This window comes from Sylvia atricapilla, chromosome 2 (genome assembly GCF_009819655.1).
Source record: "Sylvia atricapilla isolate bSylAtr1 chromosome 2, bSylAtr1.pri, whole genome shotgun sequence".
Classification (NCBI taxonomy): Eukaryota; Metazoa; Chordata; class Aves; order Passeriformes; family Sylviidae; genus Sylvia; species Sylvia atricapilla.
The window spans coordinates 104,073,220-104,095,191 of NC_089141.1; the positions used below are offsets into that span (position 1 = coordinate 104,073,220).

Below are 21,972 nucleotides of genomic sequence, written 5' to 3' on the forward strand. Positions count from 1 at the left end.
AACTTTGATTCTATGATGGTTTTAGAAACAGATATATGGCATCCTTATTCCTCCTCATTCTCGTCTTCTGTTTCTACATTTTTAATTACATTTTTTTAAATTTAATTAAAAAGGAAAAAAAAATTATCCCCTGCAAGCCTGAGCTGCTGGTAATATAAAAATCATAGACATAAGTGTAATGCTAAATAAGTAAATTAAATACGAGCCACTCAGCAAACTAATAAAAACAAAAACAAAAACAAAAACAAAAACAAAAACAAAAAAAAAAACACACCAAAGAAATCAACTCCCTTCAACTCCCTTTTATAGCCAGAGGCATAAATATCAAATCAGGTGATAAAATTAGTTTTAACCAACATCTAAATAGACTAGATTTTTACATATTTAGTTTATATATTTATAGCTAGACTGGGCTCTTTCCTAACCCCCTTGACTTTGGGCTGCATTGTCCACAGTGGTCCATTTCACTGAAGTGAACTCCCTGAAGATTTATATTCTCTTTAAACAGGAATGCAAGTCAAAGACGTGGAGATCAAGTATTGTGTTTAAAAAGGACACTCTTGTCATTCGGGAAGTTAGAGAGGATGACATTGGAAATTACACTTGTGAGCTAAAATATGGATTCTTTGTTGTCAGAAGAACGACGGAGTTGACAGTTACAGGTAATTACAGACTCTTTCTATCTCCTACATTAAAAAAACACACTGAATATTGTGGTTCCAGTTGAGTGTTTTTGGGTCCTACAACTTGCACACAACTTTGCTGTGTTCCTCGGTAGGAATGGTTCATTAAAACTGTCCTGAATACTTCACAGTGGTATCTGTAATACATTGACAAGACTGAGTTTTGTTCTGTTCCAAAATCTTGTGCACCGCTTTTTTTTTTTTTTTTTTTTTTTTAGTGGTCTAGGAACAGGTAAATTCAGAAAGCATGACTGCTTACAGGAAAAAAAGAATTATGTCTATCACATACTGTCATGTGATTAAATTACTTGGGACATAAAATCAGCTGTAGCAATAACTCCATGGTAAAAGCTCTAATTGTCTTTGGGCATGAGAACAGCTGTAGCCACAACCCAAGAGCAGTATCTCTGTCCCAGTGACCATTACAGGTGTGTGACAGGTGCTTGAGCAGAACATGATGAAGGAGAGGAACATTTTTCCTGTGTTATTCTCTTCTCACTTTCTCTAGTTTATAGTTTAAGAACTTCCCGATCTCAATCGTCATGTGCTGTGGTTACCAATTCATCTATTTTACATTAGTCTGATTATTTTTTTAATCCATTTAGTCTTGGCTTCAAAAACATTTTGAAGTATTAAGTTCCACATAGTAATTATGTAACATGAATAAACTCTGCAATTCAGCAAACAGCAATTGCATAAGATGCACTTAGTATATCCTGCTTTTAAAACTACCGTATCAACGTTTAAAATCCATTATCGATGGAAAGAAAATTAATGCTGTAATAGTAATGTCCACAGTGGGAGAAGAATTTGAAGAACAGTCCATTGAATTTTCAATTTCTCACCAGACCTCTAACCTCTATTTAACACTTATGTAAAACATATAGCTGAACATATATGTAAAGGTAAAAAAAGGGCTTTTACTATTATGGAATTACAATGGGAGTTCGTTATGATTTATGTAATGCTGTGTATTTCATGGTACATTTCCTAAAAGAAGGCAGAATGAGGATTTTCCTAGCAAATTAGAGGTGAACTAAATATGGTTGACAAAGAGGCTTACATGTATAAGTTCTTGCATCTTCAAAATGTCTAGTAAATCAAGAAACAAATCTTCCAGAATAACTATGTGGGTTGTTCTTGATAATTTTTTTTGTATCTAATCTATAAATCCGAGGCACAGCAGCAACTCGTAACACACTTGTGTTAAGCATTAGGTTGCATTGCAGCAGTTTCCTTTAATGGTGAAAAGTTTGTTTTCTCTTTCACTGTATCCCATTTTCCTTCCACATTAAGAGAAATTATAGTCAGCTAGGGAATACAATTTTCTGTTGTTGGATGTGTCTGGAAATCATGTTGTTTATGTTGTTTTGGGAGACTCAAGTAATCAACCATACTCATTTAAGCTCAATAACCAGGATCTCTTTGTTGTTGTATAGCATTGATTTATTTGGTCAGTACAGATAGACAATTACTGTTGAGTGATTAACCTCACAATAGACATCCATATACTCTGTTTGATTGACTCTGATATAAAGAAATCTGATAAAGATTGTTCAAGTGTGTGATTTATATCAGAATAATGTCAGTTATCTTTTGCAATACTTGATACCTGGATTTCAAAAGTACATCTTTGCTGCATCTTTAAGTGATCTCTTCTGTCCCTTTGGTTGGTGTTCCGCTGCACAGCAGTATTTCAACAGGCTCAGACTGACAGGAAAAAGAAAGAAAAAAAAAAATTGGAACTAGATTCATGTTACTATTTGTAGGAATAGTTTAAAAAAAAAGTAATTCATCACTTGTAGTGTAGGTAGGAGTTCAGTATTTAATGTTTAACTAGACAGAAACAGAAAGAGACTTGGCTGATTTTGATGTGCTAAAAATGAATGAATTCATAGGGAGGAACCTATTCAATTTCCACCTCTGCAAACCCCAGCGGATTTAAGGACAACCCCCAAATTAGTAAACTCCTTTAGTAGTACTGTGGGTCTTCATATCATCTTTATAATATTACGTGAATAAACAAAACAAGCAGATAGATTTAGTCACAGTACTAATTTTTGTTGCACCTGTTCCTGACCACCTCTTCTCTCTAGGCAACTGTGGACAGTCACCATTTAAGGATGTTTTTTCCCACGCAAAGTGTTTTGTCAGGATTGCTGTCTCCTTTAGGGAAACCTGCTACTCTTACAGACTATTCACTGTGGATGTAATTATAAACATGTTCTTTTCAATACTGGTGTTGTATATTGTTGTTATCATAACCTCTGTGCTTTGCACGTTAAATATCTGTGTGCCTCATAGTGAAACGTGGAATGGCTATGTTCTGATTTATGATTTAAGTTGAAAAATAAGAAGGGAATTCACACATTTTGCAAAACGCCAAACTCTCTTGATAGGCAGAATCCATCTCCTCTAAGTATAGCAGCTGAAAACCCCTAATCCAGGGAAAAAGCTAATTTCCTTTTAAAAAAATAAGAACAAAATTTGTCTCTTCTTATAACTTAAATTATAGGCACTCAATGCCATCTTGGGTACAACTTTACAGTAACAACTATTTCATGGCTCACATTTTTATTTGTTGTTTTTGTGGGTTTTTTCTTTGATCTTAATGGAAAGTTTTAAATTTTTTTAAGATATGCATCTCACACTGAAAAATATTATTGTCTAAGTAATTTGAATAAATTTCTTTATTCTTCTAAGATTCCCTGTTTTTCAAAAGAAAAACTATACACTGATTATTTTAACTTTTAACTAATCAAAATATTCACATAAAAACATAATTGGTAGGTTTTTGGTTTGTGGTTATGCAATTAGACAGTCTAAAATGTCCTGAAATGTAGAAAGCCATTTGTAGACTTTTATATTTCAGATTAGAAAGTTTTCTTTTATATGCGGAATTTTAATTAAGGCATACCTGCTGTCTCTGACATAATTAAGAATTTTTTTAGTATTGAGAAAGAATCCCATTAAAAAAATATAGTGTTAATTTAGTCATAGTGCACAACATGGGTCAAAAATGCTTTCCTTCAGTGATTTGTTTTATTTAAATATTAGGTTTAATAATATTCCTTTTTTACTTATAGTACCGAGGCATCTGCAAATTATTTCTACTTTTGAACGGTTTCCTTCAGGTCAAATGAAGCTCAGCCTGTGCCTGAGAGAGAATGTACACATCCCCACTGCAATAACATGCAGTTCTCCATCATGAACATCATAAAGCAAACAGACTCCATCAGCCTTACAGCTGGAACATTACCTATTCTGTTTTAATTTTAAATATTGAAATACTTTTACATTCTCTCAAAAGTAAGAAAATCTCATACCTTGCAGGTGGATTCAGGACTAATATGTTGTTTCTTAATCCTGAAGCCTTTCCTCAGAGATACCCTTTGTTTTCTTTATGCAGTGATTAGACTCTGAGAAGTTCCCTTGGAAACAACTCCTGCTGGAATGAACACAATGTTAGATTTACAGATTCCAGCATGTTTACAATTAAGCTGTAGGAACAATAAATTGACAGAGTAATTTTTTATTATTTAAATTCAACCTGCTTGATTTAACAAATTTCTGCAATAATCTTGAAAGCAAGAGTTTACTCGTTTCCATCTTCAACCCATTATTTTTTCATTTTTAGGTTTTTTTAGGCAAAAAAGAGGAATGCATTTTTTCCCATTTAGTTATGTTGTAGTCAACTCTTAGTGCTTCTTAAAATTCGGGTTATATTGAATAAGTTTTGTCTCTTTTGCTTTCTGGCAGATTTAGCCTTCTTTAGCCTAATGGGAAATCTTAAATGACTACATGTATGTACGTACTTTTAGAGCTGGAAAAATCACTGTAAAAATAAATAAATAGTATGAAGAAATCATTATTATTAAATTATATACCTACACTCACAGCTCAAAAATGTGGATCTTTTATATGCAGCTCACCACCAAATATTGTGAATAAAAAAACAAAACAAAAAGTCTCTGAAAGGAACACACACACAAACACATAGATACAGATACTTTGAAGCTTATTGCCTGCTTTAAATGGACTGTCTTTTAACTGTATAAGACAAAATGTTCACCATTTTTTTCCCAAAAAAATTTGGGTTCAATTTCTTGTAGGGTTTCTTCCTGCTGTGCTGTTCTTTCTCATTAAGTACATCAGAATGCAGAGAGGTGCTGCCATAAGTATGTTCCTCTTTATTTTTAGCAGGTTCTAGGTGAGACAAATATTAAAGAATAAAGAGAGTTGTTTTCTAAGAATTTTGAGCTTTAGCACAGACTCTGCTTGGTTTCTGAAGTTAATGACAGGTATGAACCATATTGAATGTACCCAGTGACTCCTTGATTCAGCTGATCCTAGTAATTATTAGAGCTTACTCTCATTCCTTTTGTTCATCATTAATTTAATTCAAGCCCAGAACATACTCAGATAGAAGTTCTATTTACCATTACTTTGTGCAAAGACTAATAAAATATAAATCAAACAATAGACTTATTATGAAATCAGCATGTTCAGAATACTAACCTACCATTTTAAAATGCATAAAATCCTGTAGGTTTAACAAATTTATGGCTGAAGAGTGGGATGAATTTATTTTTTTGTAAATTAGAAACGAGTGATTCTTTTTATAGTGCAATCATTTTAGTACGCCTGAAAACAAGGGTCTAAATTAATTTCCTGTGTGTATTTGAGTAATAATAATCAAAACATTATGTCAATGTTTGATAAAATATTCCCTATAAATGTTAATTTAAAATATTTATTGTAAATAGGTTTACAGGGTTGTTCAAAACCAGCCTTATATGAAGACAGCAATGAGCAAAGCTTTATGTATTTTACTTCAAAGGAAGTGCAGATGATGTCATTGTGCTCTATGTTATAAATAGAAATGATGAATTAGAAAACCAGCTTCAGCAATTTAGCCAAAGAAGAATTGCAAAAATTCAAGGGAGAAAAAATTCCAGATTCATTTTCAACCTTGCTGCTGGTGACCTTTTGACATTTCTGCTTTCTGCCTTTGTCATGTGCTGAGTTGGGGTGCTCAAAAAGACAGTTTTAATTATTAGAGATTATTCCTATCATACTTAGGGTTGAGAGAAGATCCTCTAAATAGTAATTCAATGAAGTAGGCAAAGCAGGGTGGTCAAAACTTATATAATAAAACAGACTCTATGGGCTTTAGAAGGAAAATTTTCTCTCCCTAAAATAAGACCTGATGAATAACTTGTTCCCTTTGGGAAATGTGTTTATGTGCTCATCATTCTGGACAATGTCCTATTTCATGGACAGGATACTGCTCTTTTTCTGTTATTCACAGGAGTCCCCCAGGATGTGGCCACTAGTATTTGATGCTGCAGTCATGACCTCTGCTGGAGTCCTGTACTCCCTGTGGACAATCTGGTGACAGTAAAAGTTAGGCGTTGTGTCAGTAATTGATAAGAAATAGAAGAAATCTTAGTCCATAATCAAAATGAAGAATCCTACCTAAATTAATAAATTAGATATTATGCAAAAAGTGCAGTTTATTACTGTGCATATCGGTGTTAAATTTACAACAGTTTTGCCTATTTCTAAGAGTTATTATAAACTTAATGTCTTTTTAAATTTGTACTGTTTTTGTTTTGGTTTGGTTTGGTTTGGTTTGGTTTTTTCATGAAGATGTTAGGGTTTTTTTTCAATTTTGGCTTTGTGTGTTAGGTTAAAGACTAAAGTAGAATAATAACTCCAAACAAGTTTGGTTTTTTACATCAGGTGAGGGGAAAAAAATGGGAAAATTACCTTTCCAAAATGGAAGTTTGTTTGTGTGCATCAATTTCCCTTCCTTCATGAGTCATGTGAGAATATTGAAATAAAAACAATGTGAGTGGATGTTGTTACCAGGATGATTGTTTCGTTATGTATATGACGTTTCAGTTTAATGTAGTGAGGTTTTTAAGATGAACTACATTTTACAGAGAGAAATAATTTGCAGACAAAAATTTATCACAAAAATGTGTTAGTGGCTACTAAAGACATAAAAGACACGTAAACTTGTAGTTCAGTAATATCTCACAAAATTAAATAAATCTGTTGTTAAGGCACCCAAGATGCTTGTTAGACAACCTTTTCAAAAGTAGATAAAATTACATTGAGTATTAATGTTTCACATTATTGCTATGGAATCAGAAGACTTCATTTTAATTTACATTCCCCTAGAGTATGTTAAATCCACCAGTACTGTCCTAACTGAGCATTTGGCATCTCCACAGCTTTTTTTTATACTGCTTTAGATAATTTATATGTACAGTGGAGTCTTCCAAGATGGTACTGTAATAAACCAGAGTATAAAATGTACCAGTACAACAGCATATGAACTTTGTGTTGCCCCCATCCTAAAAACAATCTGTACACATTCTTCAAAAGTCTATACACAATTGGATTAACTGAATATTTAGCTTTAAAATGAAGAGCATTTTTCTGTTCTTTCAGTGTCTTTCAAATGGCTTAGGCAAATTCTAAACTCAGAGCTACTAAGCAAAATTCTATTGGTAATACATATGTTCAGAGAGAAAATCTGGACAATACATGTACTTGAAATCATTGCAATTGATTTTAGAAGCAGATTTTTTTTTTTTTTTGTTTACAGAAGAAAAGGAAAGATACCTTATTTTAACTGCAGCAATATCCCATGGGGTTCTGTGTTAACAGAATAATAGCCTCAAAACCATCTAAAAAACAGATTAATAGATTAGGAGGTATCTAATATTAAGAGAGTAACTTTTAAAGAGTATTGACATCCTCAGAAGTATTGCCATCTCCCCTTCACTCTCCACAAGGAAAAAAAGACTTTTTTTCATGCTGTTGTCTCATTGTATTAATTAATTATCCAAAATATCATAGTATGTAAACAATAGAAAAACAGTGCATATCAAATTTAAGAAACAAATTTTACTTGGAATTCTATTACAAGGGTGAATTTAAGACTGAAAGCTTAGTTTCTCTGAGAATGGTGACTATTTGCCCATTGACTTAGAATCAACATTTTGTCTTTTGACTTTCTGGTTATGAGAGATCAGAGCTGATGTTGATTTTAAGAATTTAAATCAGTTTTTTAAAAAACAGATCTGCAAATCACCCTGATGTTTTATTGGTTATTCTGACATGCAATTTCTTTCAATTAATGAATGAAACAATTTTCTAAATGTAATTTAAGTATTCTTTCTTCTTGCTTTAGTAACAGGCAAAATGCATGGTAGCTATTTCTTTAATACAATTTTTGCTTTGGATTAATTTAAAAATATTAGATATAACCTCATAGAAACAAGACAGAGGAGAGAGATAAATCAGTGAATTTCCTCCACATTCTTTACACAAAGTGAAGAAGGAAGAACTAGAGTAGAAAGATGCCTGTGAGTTTTCTCCTCTTCTAAATAATTCCGTTTCACCTCACTGCATTCTTCCCATGTTCAACAAGAGGTATATATTTCTCCAGATACTCGATATGACAATGAACATTCCCAGCCCTTAACAAGCCTTGTGGAGCCTCTGGTCCCACAGTGTATTTTTACTCAAGTTGTGGAAAATTTATTTATGGTGAGTATGTGTCTGGATTTTTTTTGTCCTAGAGGTAAGACTCCTATCACCTAAGTTTAATATTAACATTCTCTAGCACATGAGCTGGCTGCTCTTCCTGGAAATTCCATGGTGTGACTGATATCCTCTTTATGCCAAGGTGTTGAACATTAGATGAGCTGAGTTTTACAGAATTCCTCTTCCATCTCTTGACTATCCAAGGGCTTTAGTTGAGAAATTCCAGTGTAGATTTATAATATAGGCATCTAAATCACATGAATTCTACTTTAAGGTTGCACAGTTGTTATGGTTATAACCTTTAAAAATGGCAAGCTGGCTTCTCCATAATATTTACTTGTTATTAAACAGGCACTAAGATTCACATCAGCTTTTCAAAGCAGACAAGTATAAATCTGTAGTAGAAATATTTCTTTTTTAAACAAGATGTACAACTGAAAAAAAAAAAAAAAAAAAAAAAAAGCTTAAGCTTTTGGGTGTACATGGCTGTCTTTAAATCTCAGGGGCTTAATATACCAGTTGATCTAATAAAATATATTGCTTTTACCTTGATATGTCTAAAGCAAGATTACTGTTATTATTTTTCATGTTATTTAAGTTTTCTTAGGATGGAATCACAGCATGAATTTCTTTAAGCTAGTTGAAGTGTGCAAAATAAGTATAGGGTTTTTTATTAAAATATTGCTGTTTTGATTAATTTTGGCAGTTACAATGAATTCTGCTTCACATGTAACACCAAGTTTCCCTTTTTCATTCTGTGCTTTATTTGAAAGTGATGATTGTGGCTACAAGACAACTGGAAGCTTTCCTTTTGTACTTCACTATTCTCAATTCAGTGTGACTTAAACATAAAGAAAAATGAGTCCTCTTTGAAAACAAAGGTTTTGGTTTGAGAGCTGCAGTAAACACAATAAATGTTTTATTAGAAAGTAGGTGGGTTATGATGCCTCAGTGTAGAGACGGTAAATTTATTTTAAGCTCCTATTTCTGTTCAGTACTTACACATATCTTCTAACAGGCATTTTTTATGTTGCTATCAATAGTCTTTAATGCCCAGGTGGGTAAAGAACTGAGGAGAGAGATGATTTTTTATTTTCTTGTTGTAGATCTATGCCAGGAAACCTTGTCCCTTCCATGCACATCCAAGAGAGAAGTACAACTTGCCATGAACATCTGGTTCCTCTCCAGCTTTGAGCCCGGCACTAGAGTCCAAGCATTAGCTGCCTTATGGCATCCCATGCTGGACCTGTCATAACGTGTTACCCCCTCTGATTCTTTGCATTTCCACTGAAAGGCTCCTACCTTTGTATTTTGGGGTTGGAAATTGCCCCTCAGTTGTCAGGCAGGAACTGAGAGAACAAGAGGACACAGTCTTAAGCTGTGCCAAGGGAATCATAGGCTGGATATCAGGAAAAAGTTTTTTACAGAAAGGGTAATAAACAACTGGAATGGTCTGCCTGGGGAGGTGGTGGATTCACCATCTCTGGATGTGTTTAAGAAAAGACTGGATGTACTTGGTGCCATGGTTTAGCTGAGGTTAGGGTTGGGTTGGACTTGATGATCTCAGAGGTCTCTTCCAACCCAGTGATCCTGATTCTGATTCTGATTCTGACTTCAGTGGCCCAAGCCATTCTCTCTCAAAACCTCTTTGCCCAGCCTGCCCCATGAATGCACAAACCAGCGACACATTTTGAATCTCAGTGTCACATCTGAGATGTGCAGCAGCAGGAGGTGCCTTTGAGGGGCCACACTGCCACCCCACAAACACTGCCATGGTTGTTCCTGCCCTCCAGCAAACCACTCATCCCTCCTTGGGCAAAACTCAGGCAGCAGCAGGGACGAGCCAAGCCTTGGGAAGAAGGGCAGCACAAAAATAATCCCTGGACAGAGAGGCATCAGGGACCACTGCTCCTGTGGGGACAAAGTGAGCACCTTCCCACCTGGCCACAGCCTCCAGCCCAGCAACCACCCCTCCGTGCAGTGGCAGAGAATTGCTGACATCCTGTTTTGAATTTTCAGGTGTTTTGTTCTTCCAAAACAATTCCATTAATTTTTTTTTCTGAATTTTTGAGCTAGCGTTGAGAATTCAAAAAGTCACTCATGAATAAACTAGGCAAAGGGCAAAAAATGCATTGTGATAAGCTAATTTAAATAGAAATAGGCTCACTCCTTTGTGTGGGTTGGATATGCATTTTTATTTTTTTAATTTAATATCTAGACTTTTAGGAGTAAATTCAGTTTTCAGAGGAGCTATTCTGACACCACCAGGAAAAACGAAAAATTCAATCCAGGTGACCTGTTTGTCATTTTCATACAGCTAACACTATCTAGACTTTTTGCTTACATTTGAGCTGTGACAGTTTATAGAGATGATTTGGAGGGTAAGAATAGAGATTTGGGAAGGAAAGACATTTACAAAATGTAGATAATATGACATTTAGTGGAGATTATGTGATCACAACAGGAAAAGCATTTATTTTTTCCCTATTCTTGTGCACAAATAAAAAGCTCTACACTTAATAGGAAATAGTCCCATGCAGCTATTTCTCTTACTAAGAGAGGCTCAAAAGACTGAAGAAAGATGCTTGAAAGACCTAGTCTGGCTTTTGAAAAGTCTAAGACATTTCAAAATGCTTTTGCATGTGTTCTGTAATGTCTTATTCCAATATATTATAAATGGTAGTTGGCAGATTACATCTCATATTTTCAAAAGCTAATGTCTGTACTGTTCTGCTCTAGATGTCTTGTCTGTGTGGTTCAAAAGCATCTTTGTGATCTGTCATGGTAGTTTTGATATCCACATAAAGCTGAGAGAACAACGGTTTATAAGCTCCACTCAGAAAGACAGGTAGAAGTGCCTGCAAGAGGTGGGCAGAAAGCATAAAGCACTGAAGGTGTCTTACTTTAGACTATAGTATATATAAATTGGAATAAAATATTATAAATACAAGTACAGAGTCCTGTTTTTATTTAATAGTTTCAAAAGACATGATAACTGTTGATGTTGTTTTTTATGATCTGTCCTTTGAGAGCAGTTCTTAGAAACGCCACTTTATTAAAAAAAGAATCTAACCCAAGCAATAGAAATAATGGGGGAGTTAGGCCTTACAGGCCAAATTAAAAGACTTTCACGACCTGAAAGTTTTCTTCCCATTTTTGAATGTATGGCAAAGTCACTCCTCTAAGAAAACACTACAGCTGATCTGGTTCCCTTATTAAACTGAGTGCTACAGAGTAACAAAGGGCAGAAAACTTGCATTAACTTGATTAAACATTCTATACAGAGTCAACAGAAAAATGAGGAATATAGTTTTGGTACTTTAAAGGGATTTTGTGGGCAGAAAGGAGATTTTTTTTAATAAGTTAATTGTTGCAGAATGAATAACTACATGTGTGGAAGGTCTTTATAGTTCCTGCTCATGTATATTATGGAAGAGTAACTAAAATGAGTAGAGTAAGCAATGCAATTCTGATTCAAAAACTGAATTGGAGGTGGTTTTAATTCTTGTATTTTATAGCAATTGATAGCATCTAGTAAAATTGACTAAACTACTGTTAAATTTTCAGGATGTGGATTGTATCTTCAACATGCAACAAGAAAAAGGGTATTTATTTTTTTAGAAGCCTTTCAGCACTATCAGCAAGTTAGGATGAAACAAAATGTTTTTCTGCAGTTTCAGCCTCTAGAAGAGAAGTTAAGTCAGTGCTAAACCTGTAGTCTGTAAAGGATTTTGAGAAAAGAAAGAAATCATTTGCACTGGGTTGGTGGGCTGTTATGTTAAAAATTTGAAAGGGGTGAAAAGTGTATTGATCTAAAGCTAAGAGACATTTGGTGATTTTTTTACCTATTCTAATAAAAATAATAGTCACATGACTTAAAATCAGTTTTACCTCTTTTAGATTTCATTATAAATATTCAATATTCAATGGAGAGGAGAGGAGAGGAGAGGAGAGGAGAGGAGAGGAGAGGAGAGGAGAGGAGAGGAGAGGAGAGGAGAGGAGAGGAGAGGAGAGGAGAGGAGAGGAGAGGAGAGGAGAGGAGAGGAGAGGAGAGGAGAGGAGAGGAGAGGAGAGGAGAGGAGAGGAGAGGAGAGGAGAGGAGAGGAGAGGAGAGGAGAGGAGAGGAGAGGAGAGGAGAGGAGAGGAGAGGAGAGGAGAGGAGAGGAGCAACACACAGGTTGCTTTTGTGCTTGTTTATTTGTTTTGTGAGGAGAAAAAAAAAATTTAAAAGTGCTTAGCTGTATTTGACCTTTACCAAATTTCAAGTAATACGTCATTGAAGAAGTATATGGAATTTTCTGCACTGGAAAGAAAATAAACTTTTAACAAGAGAAAGACAATTTAAAAGTTCTGCTATATTTTAGGAAGTTCTATGAGATAAGAGGCAGACTTTTAATGCCTATAGTAATACACCAACTCCTTTTCCTAAATAAGATGACAGTTTGGCTGGGTGCAGGAGAAAAGTAGCTGTGAATTCAAACCAAGGCAGTAGAATAACTGTGGATAGAGCATTTGTTTAAGACAAACATATATTCCTTTCTACTGTGCAATGGGAGCCTGGGAAAACTGCAACAACACCCCCTTTAAGATTTATTATGTGCAGGAGAAAATGAATGGGCAAATATAGAAGGAGTAAAAGGCTTCCACCGGTAGAGATGGGAAAAATACATGTAGAGAAGACAGTGATTTATTTTTTTCTACAGGAAGCCCAGTGTAAATGTGACTATGATTTTTCCCTGCTGTGGGAATCTATACCATTTTTCACAGGATGCTATTGACATTGAAGACTGGTGAGGTAGTCAGAAGTTCTGAATATATTTAAATGAATACAGTTGTATCTGTCATTATGAATGGCTGCTATAATCACAGCCTTTAAAACCCACTGTTGGCTTCAGCGGTCCGCGGTACAATGGAGCTCTTCAGAACTACAATAGTTGTTGACATTCCATTAAAGAAAACAATAAAAGTGGAGTGAATATGCTTAGATTTCTTTTTACTCTGTACAACTGATTTATAAAAAGAAATAGTAGAGGGAGAGAAAAACAAGACAAACCACTGTGAAAAGTAATTAAAGATGTGAATAATTGGGAAGGGTAAAATACTGCTACAGGTATAGTAGACAGTATTTTTCACTCTTTAAACTATTAAATGTATTTTTAAAATTGAATATCACTATATCATTAGGATTGTCATAGCTATCACACTGAATTTTGTTTCCAAATTCTGTTAAAAAAAGGTTATATAAGGTTTTTATTTATCTTTTTTGTACCAGCAGGCTGTATAACTACTGTTACACAATATTTGTTCAGTTTAGGCTATAAGTATTTAGATTCTAACTAGTGAGAAGTTCAAAGGTGATGGATATTTAGTTAAATTTTTGCATTATGCATTTCTGTGTGTATTAGCTGGTGATGAATGTACCCCCACCTGAATCTCATTGCAATGGTGCTTTTATGGAAGTTTGCTGCCCAAGTTTCTATAGAATGATACAGTGAAAACATCAGCCAAAATCACAGCTAGACATCATTTACTTGTTTAAAAAATCATGATTTCTCTCTCCCCCTCCAAAGAGTAGTTCTCAAAATCGTTTTAGAATTTATATGAAATACCTTGAGGAGCTTTGCCTTTACCTGTCAGCTTTGCCTTTACCTGTCATTATGAAATACTTCAGCTGCAGCATGCAGCTTTTTCCTGTTTGAAAACCTTAATAACTGTTGTGCTCATTCTAAGGAATATAGAAAGTGAGAGGCTCCAAATTGCCTTTAAAGCTATTACTACGTAATCCACTGCAAGATGTTCTTTACTTGCTTAGCTGCTTTTATTCTAGAAATGGCATTATAGCAAAGTAAATAACACTGTCAAATATATCAACCTATTTTTCTCTCTCCTTAAGGTTACGTTAGCTACCTCTACAGACATTTGAGAGAAATCTCTGCATCTTATGCACAAATGGTAAACAATATTGAAATATAAATGCATGAAGAATATTACAGTAGGTTTTTAAAGTAACAAAATAATGCTTAATATGTTTTTATTAAATGATCTGTCACAACCAGTAAGCCCTCCTCCTCCTGCTGCACTGAGAAAAAGCAGAACACCTTAGCTAGGAAAAGTCAGAAATACTTTTAATTTTGTCTGCTAAATTTAAGGTGGGACTTTTGCATCCACATACCAACTTGTCTTTAAATAACCTTGATCTTCCTTTGAGATTTGATCCACATGCCTGGAACTTCACCAAGAATTGTTAAACATGTTAGAGTGCAAGCTGTAAATATTGAAATTGTGAGTCTGAGGCGGTGTGACAACTAGACAAGCATTTAGAATTCTTCTAATCTTTTTTTCATATGTCATCTGTAAGTGAATGCTTGGAATGATTAGAAACCAAGCCTTTAAAAATTGCTTGCTATTACCTTGTTTTCTTTCTGGAAGATTTATCTCTGCCTGATACACCAGGAAAAATTAACTGAAATTATTTAGAATCTCTTTTTTTTCCCAGTCATGAGCCAAGCCTTAATGGTTAATGCGACACAAATGCATAAGTAAATGGAAAAAAATATAATTGAGAACTTAGACTGTGTGGAAGTGAAGAAATTTGGGAGGAGGAAATGTTAGAGAAGGCAGATATTGCCGCAAATGCGGCTCAAAAACTCTTAGTAGTACTAGTGGGAATTAACTCTCAGGATGTGCTGCCTGAAAGATCACAGTCTTTTTTCCGAATGACCTAATTTTGCTACTTGCATAGTAGCTCTGTCAAATGATGATTTTTGTGACACTGCTGGAGCCAGTGAAATGTCACCCTTGTCTGGCAGTCATTCTTGATAAACAGGCTTACCAACACAATAAATAAAAACACATCCTAAACAGCTCCTGCAATACTGCATTACAAGAGCAGTCATAGGCAGGAGCTTCTTGGAACTGTGTTCAGACAGTTCCAGGTTTGGAGATATTTAAAACAAGAACTTTAGTTTCCCTACTGATATGTTCAAACATTCAGAACTCAAAATCTCTCTTGATCTCTCGGTCATCTGTACTACATTGATGAGAAGAGGGACAAAAGGACACTAAATGCCTGTTTATAAATTAGAAAGCATATCTCATTTTGATTCCTGTCTGACAATGTCTACATCACAGAAAATGCCATTATAGTCAGCATTAATTGGCACCCTCTTTGGTCATCTCAGAGAAGATGAGACTTGAACGGTTTTGGAGGTTGCACTAGGAGCCTCGCTGTTAGACAGAGTCCCAAAAGTACATTAGAGGACAGAGAGGATGAAGAAACTTCTCTGCTCAGGTTTGCAAAGAATTTGGTTCATGACATCATGATTCTTTGCTACTCAGGATAAGTAACTTCATTTGAAATTAAATGGTCTCTGTCTGGTTTCTAGACATCTTTCAATAGTTTGCCTTTGGCTGATATAGAAATGGAAAAAATAACTCCTGAATGACAAATCAAGATGTTTACTGAACTGTTGCTTAGATTCAAATTGAGGTGGTTGGTTTGTTGTTGTTGTTGTTGTTGTTGTTTTGTTTTTTATTCACACCGAAAATAAGAAAATTGGATTACTTGGGTTAGAATTTAATTTAAATTTATTGATTCCTACTTAAGGAGATGCCCAAATTACTCCTAGATGCTGGTCTGCCTGGGGATCAGCCAGAGTTAGGCTAAACTGCAAACATTTATGTTGAAGGACTGTGATGTATTCTGCTCAGCTTTTGCAGTGTGTCAGCTTTAATATTTGTTTAACAGTGTTTTTAGCAGTTGGACTTGATGAACTTAAGGATCTCTTCCAACCTAAACAATTCTGTGATGCTGTGATTCTGTAAAAATAGCTGTGGTATTCTCTTATGTCAGTACAGGATCCCTTCAGCCCAGCCATGTTTTGTAACCACATAGTTCAGCAGCTGACAGTAGGTATCAGCATTAGTGTGTGTACTAACTCTTGACAATGGCCTGAAAGAAGGTGATTCTTTCCTCTTTGCATTTAAAATTCATCATTGCTCTATCAGGATCCCAGACTTCACTTGGTATTCTCTGAATATTTTTCTAACTTCAAATAATATTTTGGAGGTTTAAAATGAAATTGGAGATAGTTATCATGAGACCAGCGTGGTTATAGATATATATTAATGGTATTAAACTCATTAAATTGAAAGTATTTTTGCTTAAATTGTAGATAATTGTTTTCAAATAGAAATTCACAGGGTGGAAATCACTATTTGCACTCAGAAAGGCAGTATTACTTCAAAACAAACAAACAGAACCCCACAAGCAAACAGAAGATGTTAGTGGTAACCTGTTCTGCCTATCCCAGGATATGAAAGGAAAGCAGGACACTTGCACTCTGCTGTCAGTGTCCTGTCCAAATTTCAAGTCATCGCCTTTAAGTTCATGGCTGCATTGCACTTCTAAAGCTCCTATCTCATTAAAACTGCTGCAAAATTAAACACTGAATTTTGCTCTGAGAGCCAAGGCAGACATTGGGATTTTCCATAGTGTCCAGCTGAAATTTCCCTGTGATGCTGCTCCAGTCTCTCTCCCTGCTGGATGTCAGGCTGCCCACAGCCCTGCTCCTTGGAGGTGAGCTGTGCTAAATGCTTCCCAGCACCACCCACTTGGTAATTGTTTTTTCAGTCTAAAGTTTCCAGTGCTTTTAAGCCAGGCAAACATCCCAAACTGGCAGTGAAAACTGCACAGTACATGGTTGCTTGTGACTGTCAAACCTCCTGGAGTGGTGTTGGCAGGTAAGAGCTGCCCATTTCCAGCTAATCTATTCATTTTCTAGTAAGCTGAAGATAGGTTGGACGTGGCAGTGCTGGAACCAATCTTTAGCTTTGTACTCAGTAAAATGCGGAAAATGTTCTCAAACACATTTTCTAATTTCTTTATTATAAATAGAAGCATGCAGTGCTTTGTGTGCTTGCCTTCCCAGTCACAAACTCTTCTGATCACATTCTGAGGGACAGAAAAGTCTTCAGATATTCACTTCAGATTCTGTAGTTCCAGCTTGGCATAATTTTATTATGAGCTGAACAGCATCTGGACATCAGAAGAATGCATCCGTCACCCTGAATGATTTATAGAAAGAGTTGTTTGGTTTTCTTTTTAAGTTAAACTAGCTATTTAAAAAAAAAAAAAAGTTTTGAATTAATACTGCTCTGAGTTTCATAATTGCAGACATAGAAAAAGACACCTGTGAAATGTGTAGAGCTATAGAATACGTAATTGCAACTTTATTTACCCAATAGGTATTGTCTGAATAATAATTCAAGCTTAAGTTCCTTCCTGCATTATCATTTTCATGGAAAACTTTCATTAGCTCCTCACTGGCTCTCAGACCATTTTAAGAATTACATTCCCTTCCCCTTACACAGCAGTGAAAAGGTGGGTCAAATGGGACTGACATTCTGCTTCCACAGGCAGTCAAGGCTTAGTGTTAGATGTCTCCTTCTGCCATTAGTGCTGCTTTGGAACAAAAAAATTACCCGTGGAACAGGACTAAGCTGTCTTGAAACTGATTTTTTTCCATGTAAACCTTTCTTCTCTGACTCTTGCTTATCAAGGAACTAGGTACCTTATGAAGTGGAAAATAGGCACAACATTCACAGAACCATGTGTGTATACACAAGTATTCACACGATACGAGGAAGTTAGAATAACAGGCTGTTCAGACCTGAAACGTAATTCCTGTGAACCCAATTTTCCCCCTAATTTTGACCAAAACTGAGTCTTTCCTGGTCATCTCTAGTGCTAGTCGCGGTACATTGGGCTCTTGGTTACCATTTTTAATTGTCAACAATTCTCACCTTTGGCATATAAACTGTAAATATTCAGTTTGTTCCAGTGACTCCCTTCACTACAGCACTACTACCTTGTTTAGAGTCCCAGAAAAATAAGAATTATGAGAATAAAATTGTTTTGCTCGATTCTCTTTATGATTTCACTGACATAAAATTGCATGAATCAGATGAGAACTGTGTTCACCTGAAGGACCAGAATATAATCAAACTGGAGTAGCACTCTATTGCCTTGAAAAAGGAGCTGATCTTTTTTTTATTTTTTCTTCTCAACATTTAAATGCATAAGCTTTTTCAAATGTGATATGGGTTGATTAATTAACAATAACAAAAAAATTTGGAAAGAGACTGTGCAACAAAATAGCCTTAGAATGACAGTCCTCTTCTTTCAAAACAGCTTATCTTTTAGCCATTTTCGAAGCTTCCAGTTTCCACCCCCACCAAAAAAAAAAAAAAAAAAAAAAATTAAAAAGCAAGAAAATAGAATGACAGAGGAAAAAGAAGAAAATATGAAATTGGGGTAAATACATTTTCTTCAACACTTCTGTTCCTTAAAGGATAAATATTTCTATTTCTGGTCCCTATGCAAACATTTAAATAAATGTTGTTAACTGTGGAAATACAAAGCAGAAGCAACTGCTTGGAGGTAGGAGAGATATTTCCTCTGCATTTGGCATTTAAAACAGGTCTCAGATTGGCAAAAGCTTTTTTAGTATTGTAGGCTGCAGCGGATATAGAGATATTATCTATTGCTGAAACTGTTTCCAAAAATAATCATTATCACAGAATTTCAAAGAAAGTTTGTTGGGTGTTTTTGTTCGGGGATGTTTTGTTTGGTTGGTTTTTGTTTTGGTTTGTTCTTTTTTAAAAAAATCTTTTTGAATTTGAGTTAATGCTTTTATCAGAAAACTATGCAGCATGTTTTCCAAGCACTCTCATTTCTAGTTTCTTCCTTTGAGATATACATGTTAAGCAATAATGACAGAGACCAAGAAAGGGGGAAAAAAGGAGCACAAATATGTGTATAATCTTAGCTGTATTCTCAAAGAAGAGAAATGTATACTGACAAATATAGGATGGCATTAAAGGCCCCTTTGACAGAAGCCTGTATTATTAATTCACAGGACCTGAGAAATGGTGGTTCTTTCTTCATGGTGAGAGGTGGAGGTCAGTAGAGTGTTTCCTCTCTGAAAAGAACTGAAAGATACTGCCCCTCAGATGAATGCACATCAGAGATAGCATCATACTTTATGGTAGAAAAGTCAATTTTAGGCAGAAGGGCTGTGGTTTGGCAAGTCAAACCTCACTGACACGACTAATTGTCTCTTTATAAACACTGACATTACTACCCAGTAGGTGTCAGAATTATTGTCCAAAGCATAATGAGCCCTAGGCCTAATTATGATTTTAGATCAAGTTTGGCTGTAGGAAGGGAGGTAAAAATTCTCATAAACTGCTTTTTTTTTAGATTGATATCCATGCTACAATTTCCAACTTCCTTTATGAGGCATTTCTGTCCATCAGAAACTCTGCTCTTCAATAAACTTCCCTTAGAAAAAAGATAATATTCATGCAAAAGAGCCTTTAAAGGTTTGCATTGATGTGAGACTGTAAGTTGGCACTGGAACTGCCTTATATTTGCATCTATCAGGTACTTACAGCATATCTTGAGTCTCTCTGGGGAAATCCATCTATGATCCAGCTGACTGGAGGTCCCAGTTATCACAGAGTCTGCTGCCAATAGCTGACATAACTTTGGTCTGTTACTGAATTTCAGTTCTTGAGTAACTTTTAATGGTGGATGATATTTCTATATATGATGTGCTTTCTATATTCATCTTTTTTACGTTCCTCATTTCTCCTGTTGTCATCTAGTCTCATCTCTTAGTTAAATCAGAACCAAAGGGTACATTTAGATTTATTGTAATGGATACACATGGATATGTGTTCTGCTTTTCAAATGGTAGGAGTGCATAAAGCAGTGAAAGAAAAAATATAACAAAACCTAGACCAACTTTTACTTCTATATAAGTAATTTATAGGATAAAAATGAATATATCTTAATGCTGAATATCTTTATTAAATTAGTAGTTTCCAGAAGAGTAGGTGTGACATGACTTACAGACCCAATATATTCTTTTGCAAACCCAAATATATAATTATTACTAAGATACTAGTTTAGTAATGCCAAAAACTTCTTGAAGATTTTGTTTTATCTTTGTAAAGTTTTCCAGGCATTTTAATTTCTCTAACTTAATAGTGTTTAAAGGAATTTATTTTGTAACCTTTTATGAGCACATTTATCACTTTCTTAATAGACAGATATCCTGATTGCTATGTTTTATTGCATAGATAAGAGTATTTGAATAATTTTGAATACTTTGAATTAAAAGAAAAAAGGAAAAAACAAAAAAAATAAAAGTCTTGTGTTGCAGTAGTAACTAAATAAGAAGTGATTTAATCTTAACGCTGATAAAATTGACCAGTGGTACTGCTCATAGAGCTATAAACAAATAGCATATACAAGTAGTTTTGGATTAAATGTATGTAAAACAAGATGAATAATCAGCTTTCCTTCATGTTCTCTCTCTCTCTCCCTGAAAGCTCAAATAATTTCAAAAAGCAGAATTGCAACACTAATTTCCCAATAGATAGCAGACCAAGTGAACAAAACATAGATTTGTAGCCTAAGACATGAATTTTTCATTGAAGTAATAAGAGAGTAGTTACTGTGTGTATTTATGTTTTCTCTTAGACAAATGAAGTAGCTACTGAGTTCTGCATCGAAGGCAAATGCTGAGAAATTTAAATAGGACACATATTCATACAGAATATGTTTATTATTGGTTGCATATATCATTTAATATTTAAAAGCCTTTTTATCATGTACTGTAGCTCGTGGAAACAAACTTTCTTCTTATTTTTAGTCTTGGGAAAAGGTTTTCAGTTAGAGGGTCCTGGGATTTAATTACAGAACTTTTCAGAAGTTCTTGTTAAAGGTACTAATTCTACCCTGGAAGAATCCATATCTTCACATTTGTTCTATAGTAGTTACATAAGAAGAAATGAAAGAACTGAATGTCATGACCATGACATTTCCCACAAATACCTTTCAGTTTTCTCTTACTTGGATTTCAGGGAATTTTTCCACTGCTGTCTGTAATAATAGTCTATTTCCAAACTCCATTTCACTTTTTTTTACAGTTCTATGTACTTTTAAAGCCTCCACAAGATCTTTCAGGACAGAATTCAACTCTTGTAATCAAGCATTGTGTGAAAAATGGTATTTTTTGCTTGGTTTAAAACTTGATTTTTCTGTTAATAATTAGTGACTGATTCTATTCTAAGTTACATTGCTGAAAACCAAGAACAAATCTCTTTAACTGAGTTTTATTGGAGAGGGTTCCAAAGGATGCAGTTGTTATGCTGTTGAATATTCTGGTTCTCAAAACTAAAAGTATATTATTTCAATCCTCCAACTAAGCAGTAACTCAAAGAATGCTCAAACCAATGAAAATACTTCATAATTCTCAGAGTTACAAACCAGGTCTCAAAAATTCTGCACCCTGGAATTTTAAGTTGTTCAGGAAGGATGTACAGTCAGACTTTGTTTGGCTGCTTTAGAGTTCTTCAATCTGTCAGTATTTATTCCCAGCTTTACTTAGAGGGTTTATTTATTTTACAGCCCCAGAAGTTTAAGCATACAATAGTGATCAATTTAAAATACCAGTTGTGTAAGGCAGTCACCTAGATATAGTCCCTAAGTCTGAAGTTATCTTGAAGGCCCTCAGAAGAAATAAATTTCATGAAAGCACAGACAAACAGAGATAATGTATGTGGTGGTCAGTACATAGCTTTTTCTCACCTGCTTATAGCCATTGGAACAGAAAACCACCAGTGATTCATATGAGCTGGACTCTAGCCACAGTCA

General features: G+C 34.8%; 1 protein-coding gene across 1 annotated transcript in view; it reads left to right on the forward strand.

Moving 5' to 3' along the window:
- IL1RAPL1 (interleukin 1 receptor accessory protein like 1) overlaps nucleotides 1-21,972 on the forward strand; it is a 306,788-nt gene that overhangs the window by 46,550 nt on the left and 238,266 nt on the right. Inside the window, exon 3 of the mRNA XM_066314006.1 lies at nucleotides 509-662. Coding sequence (XP_066170103.1) covers nucleotides 509-662 — 154 coding nt within the window. The remainder of the gene's footprint in view (nucleotides 1-508; nucleotides 663-21,972) is intronic.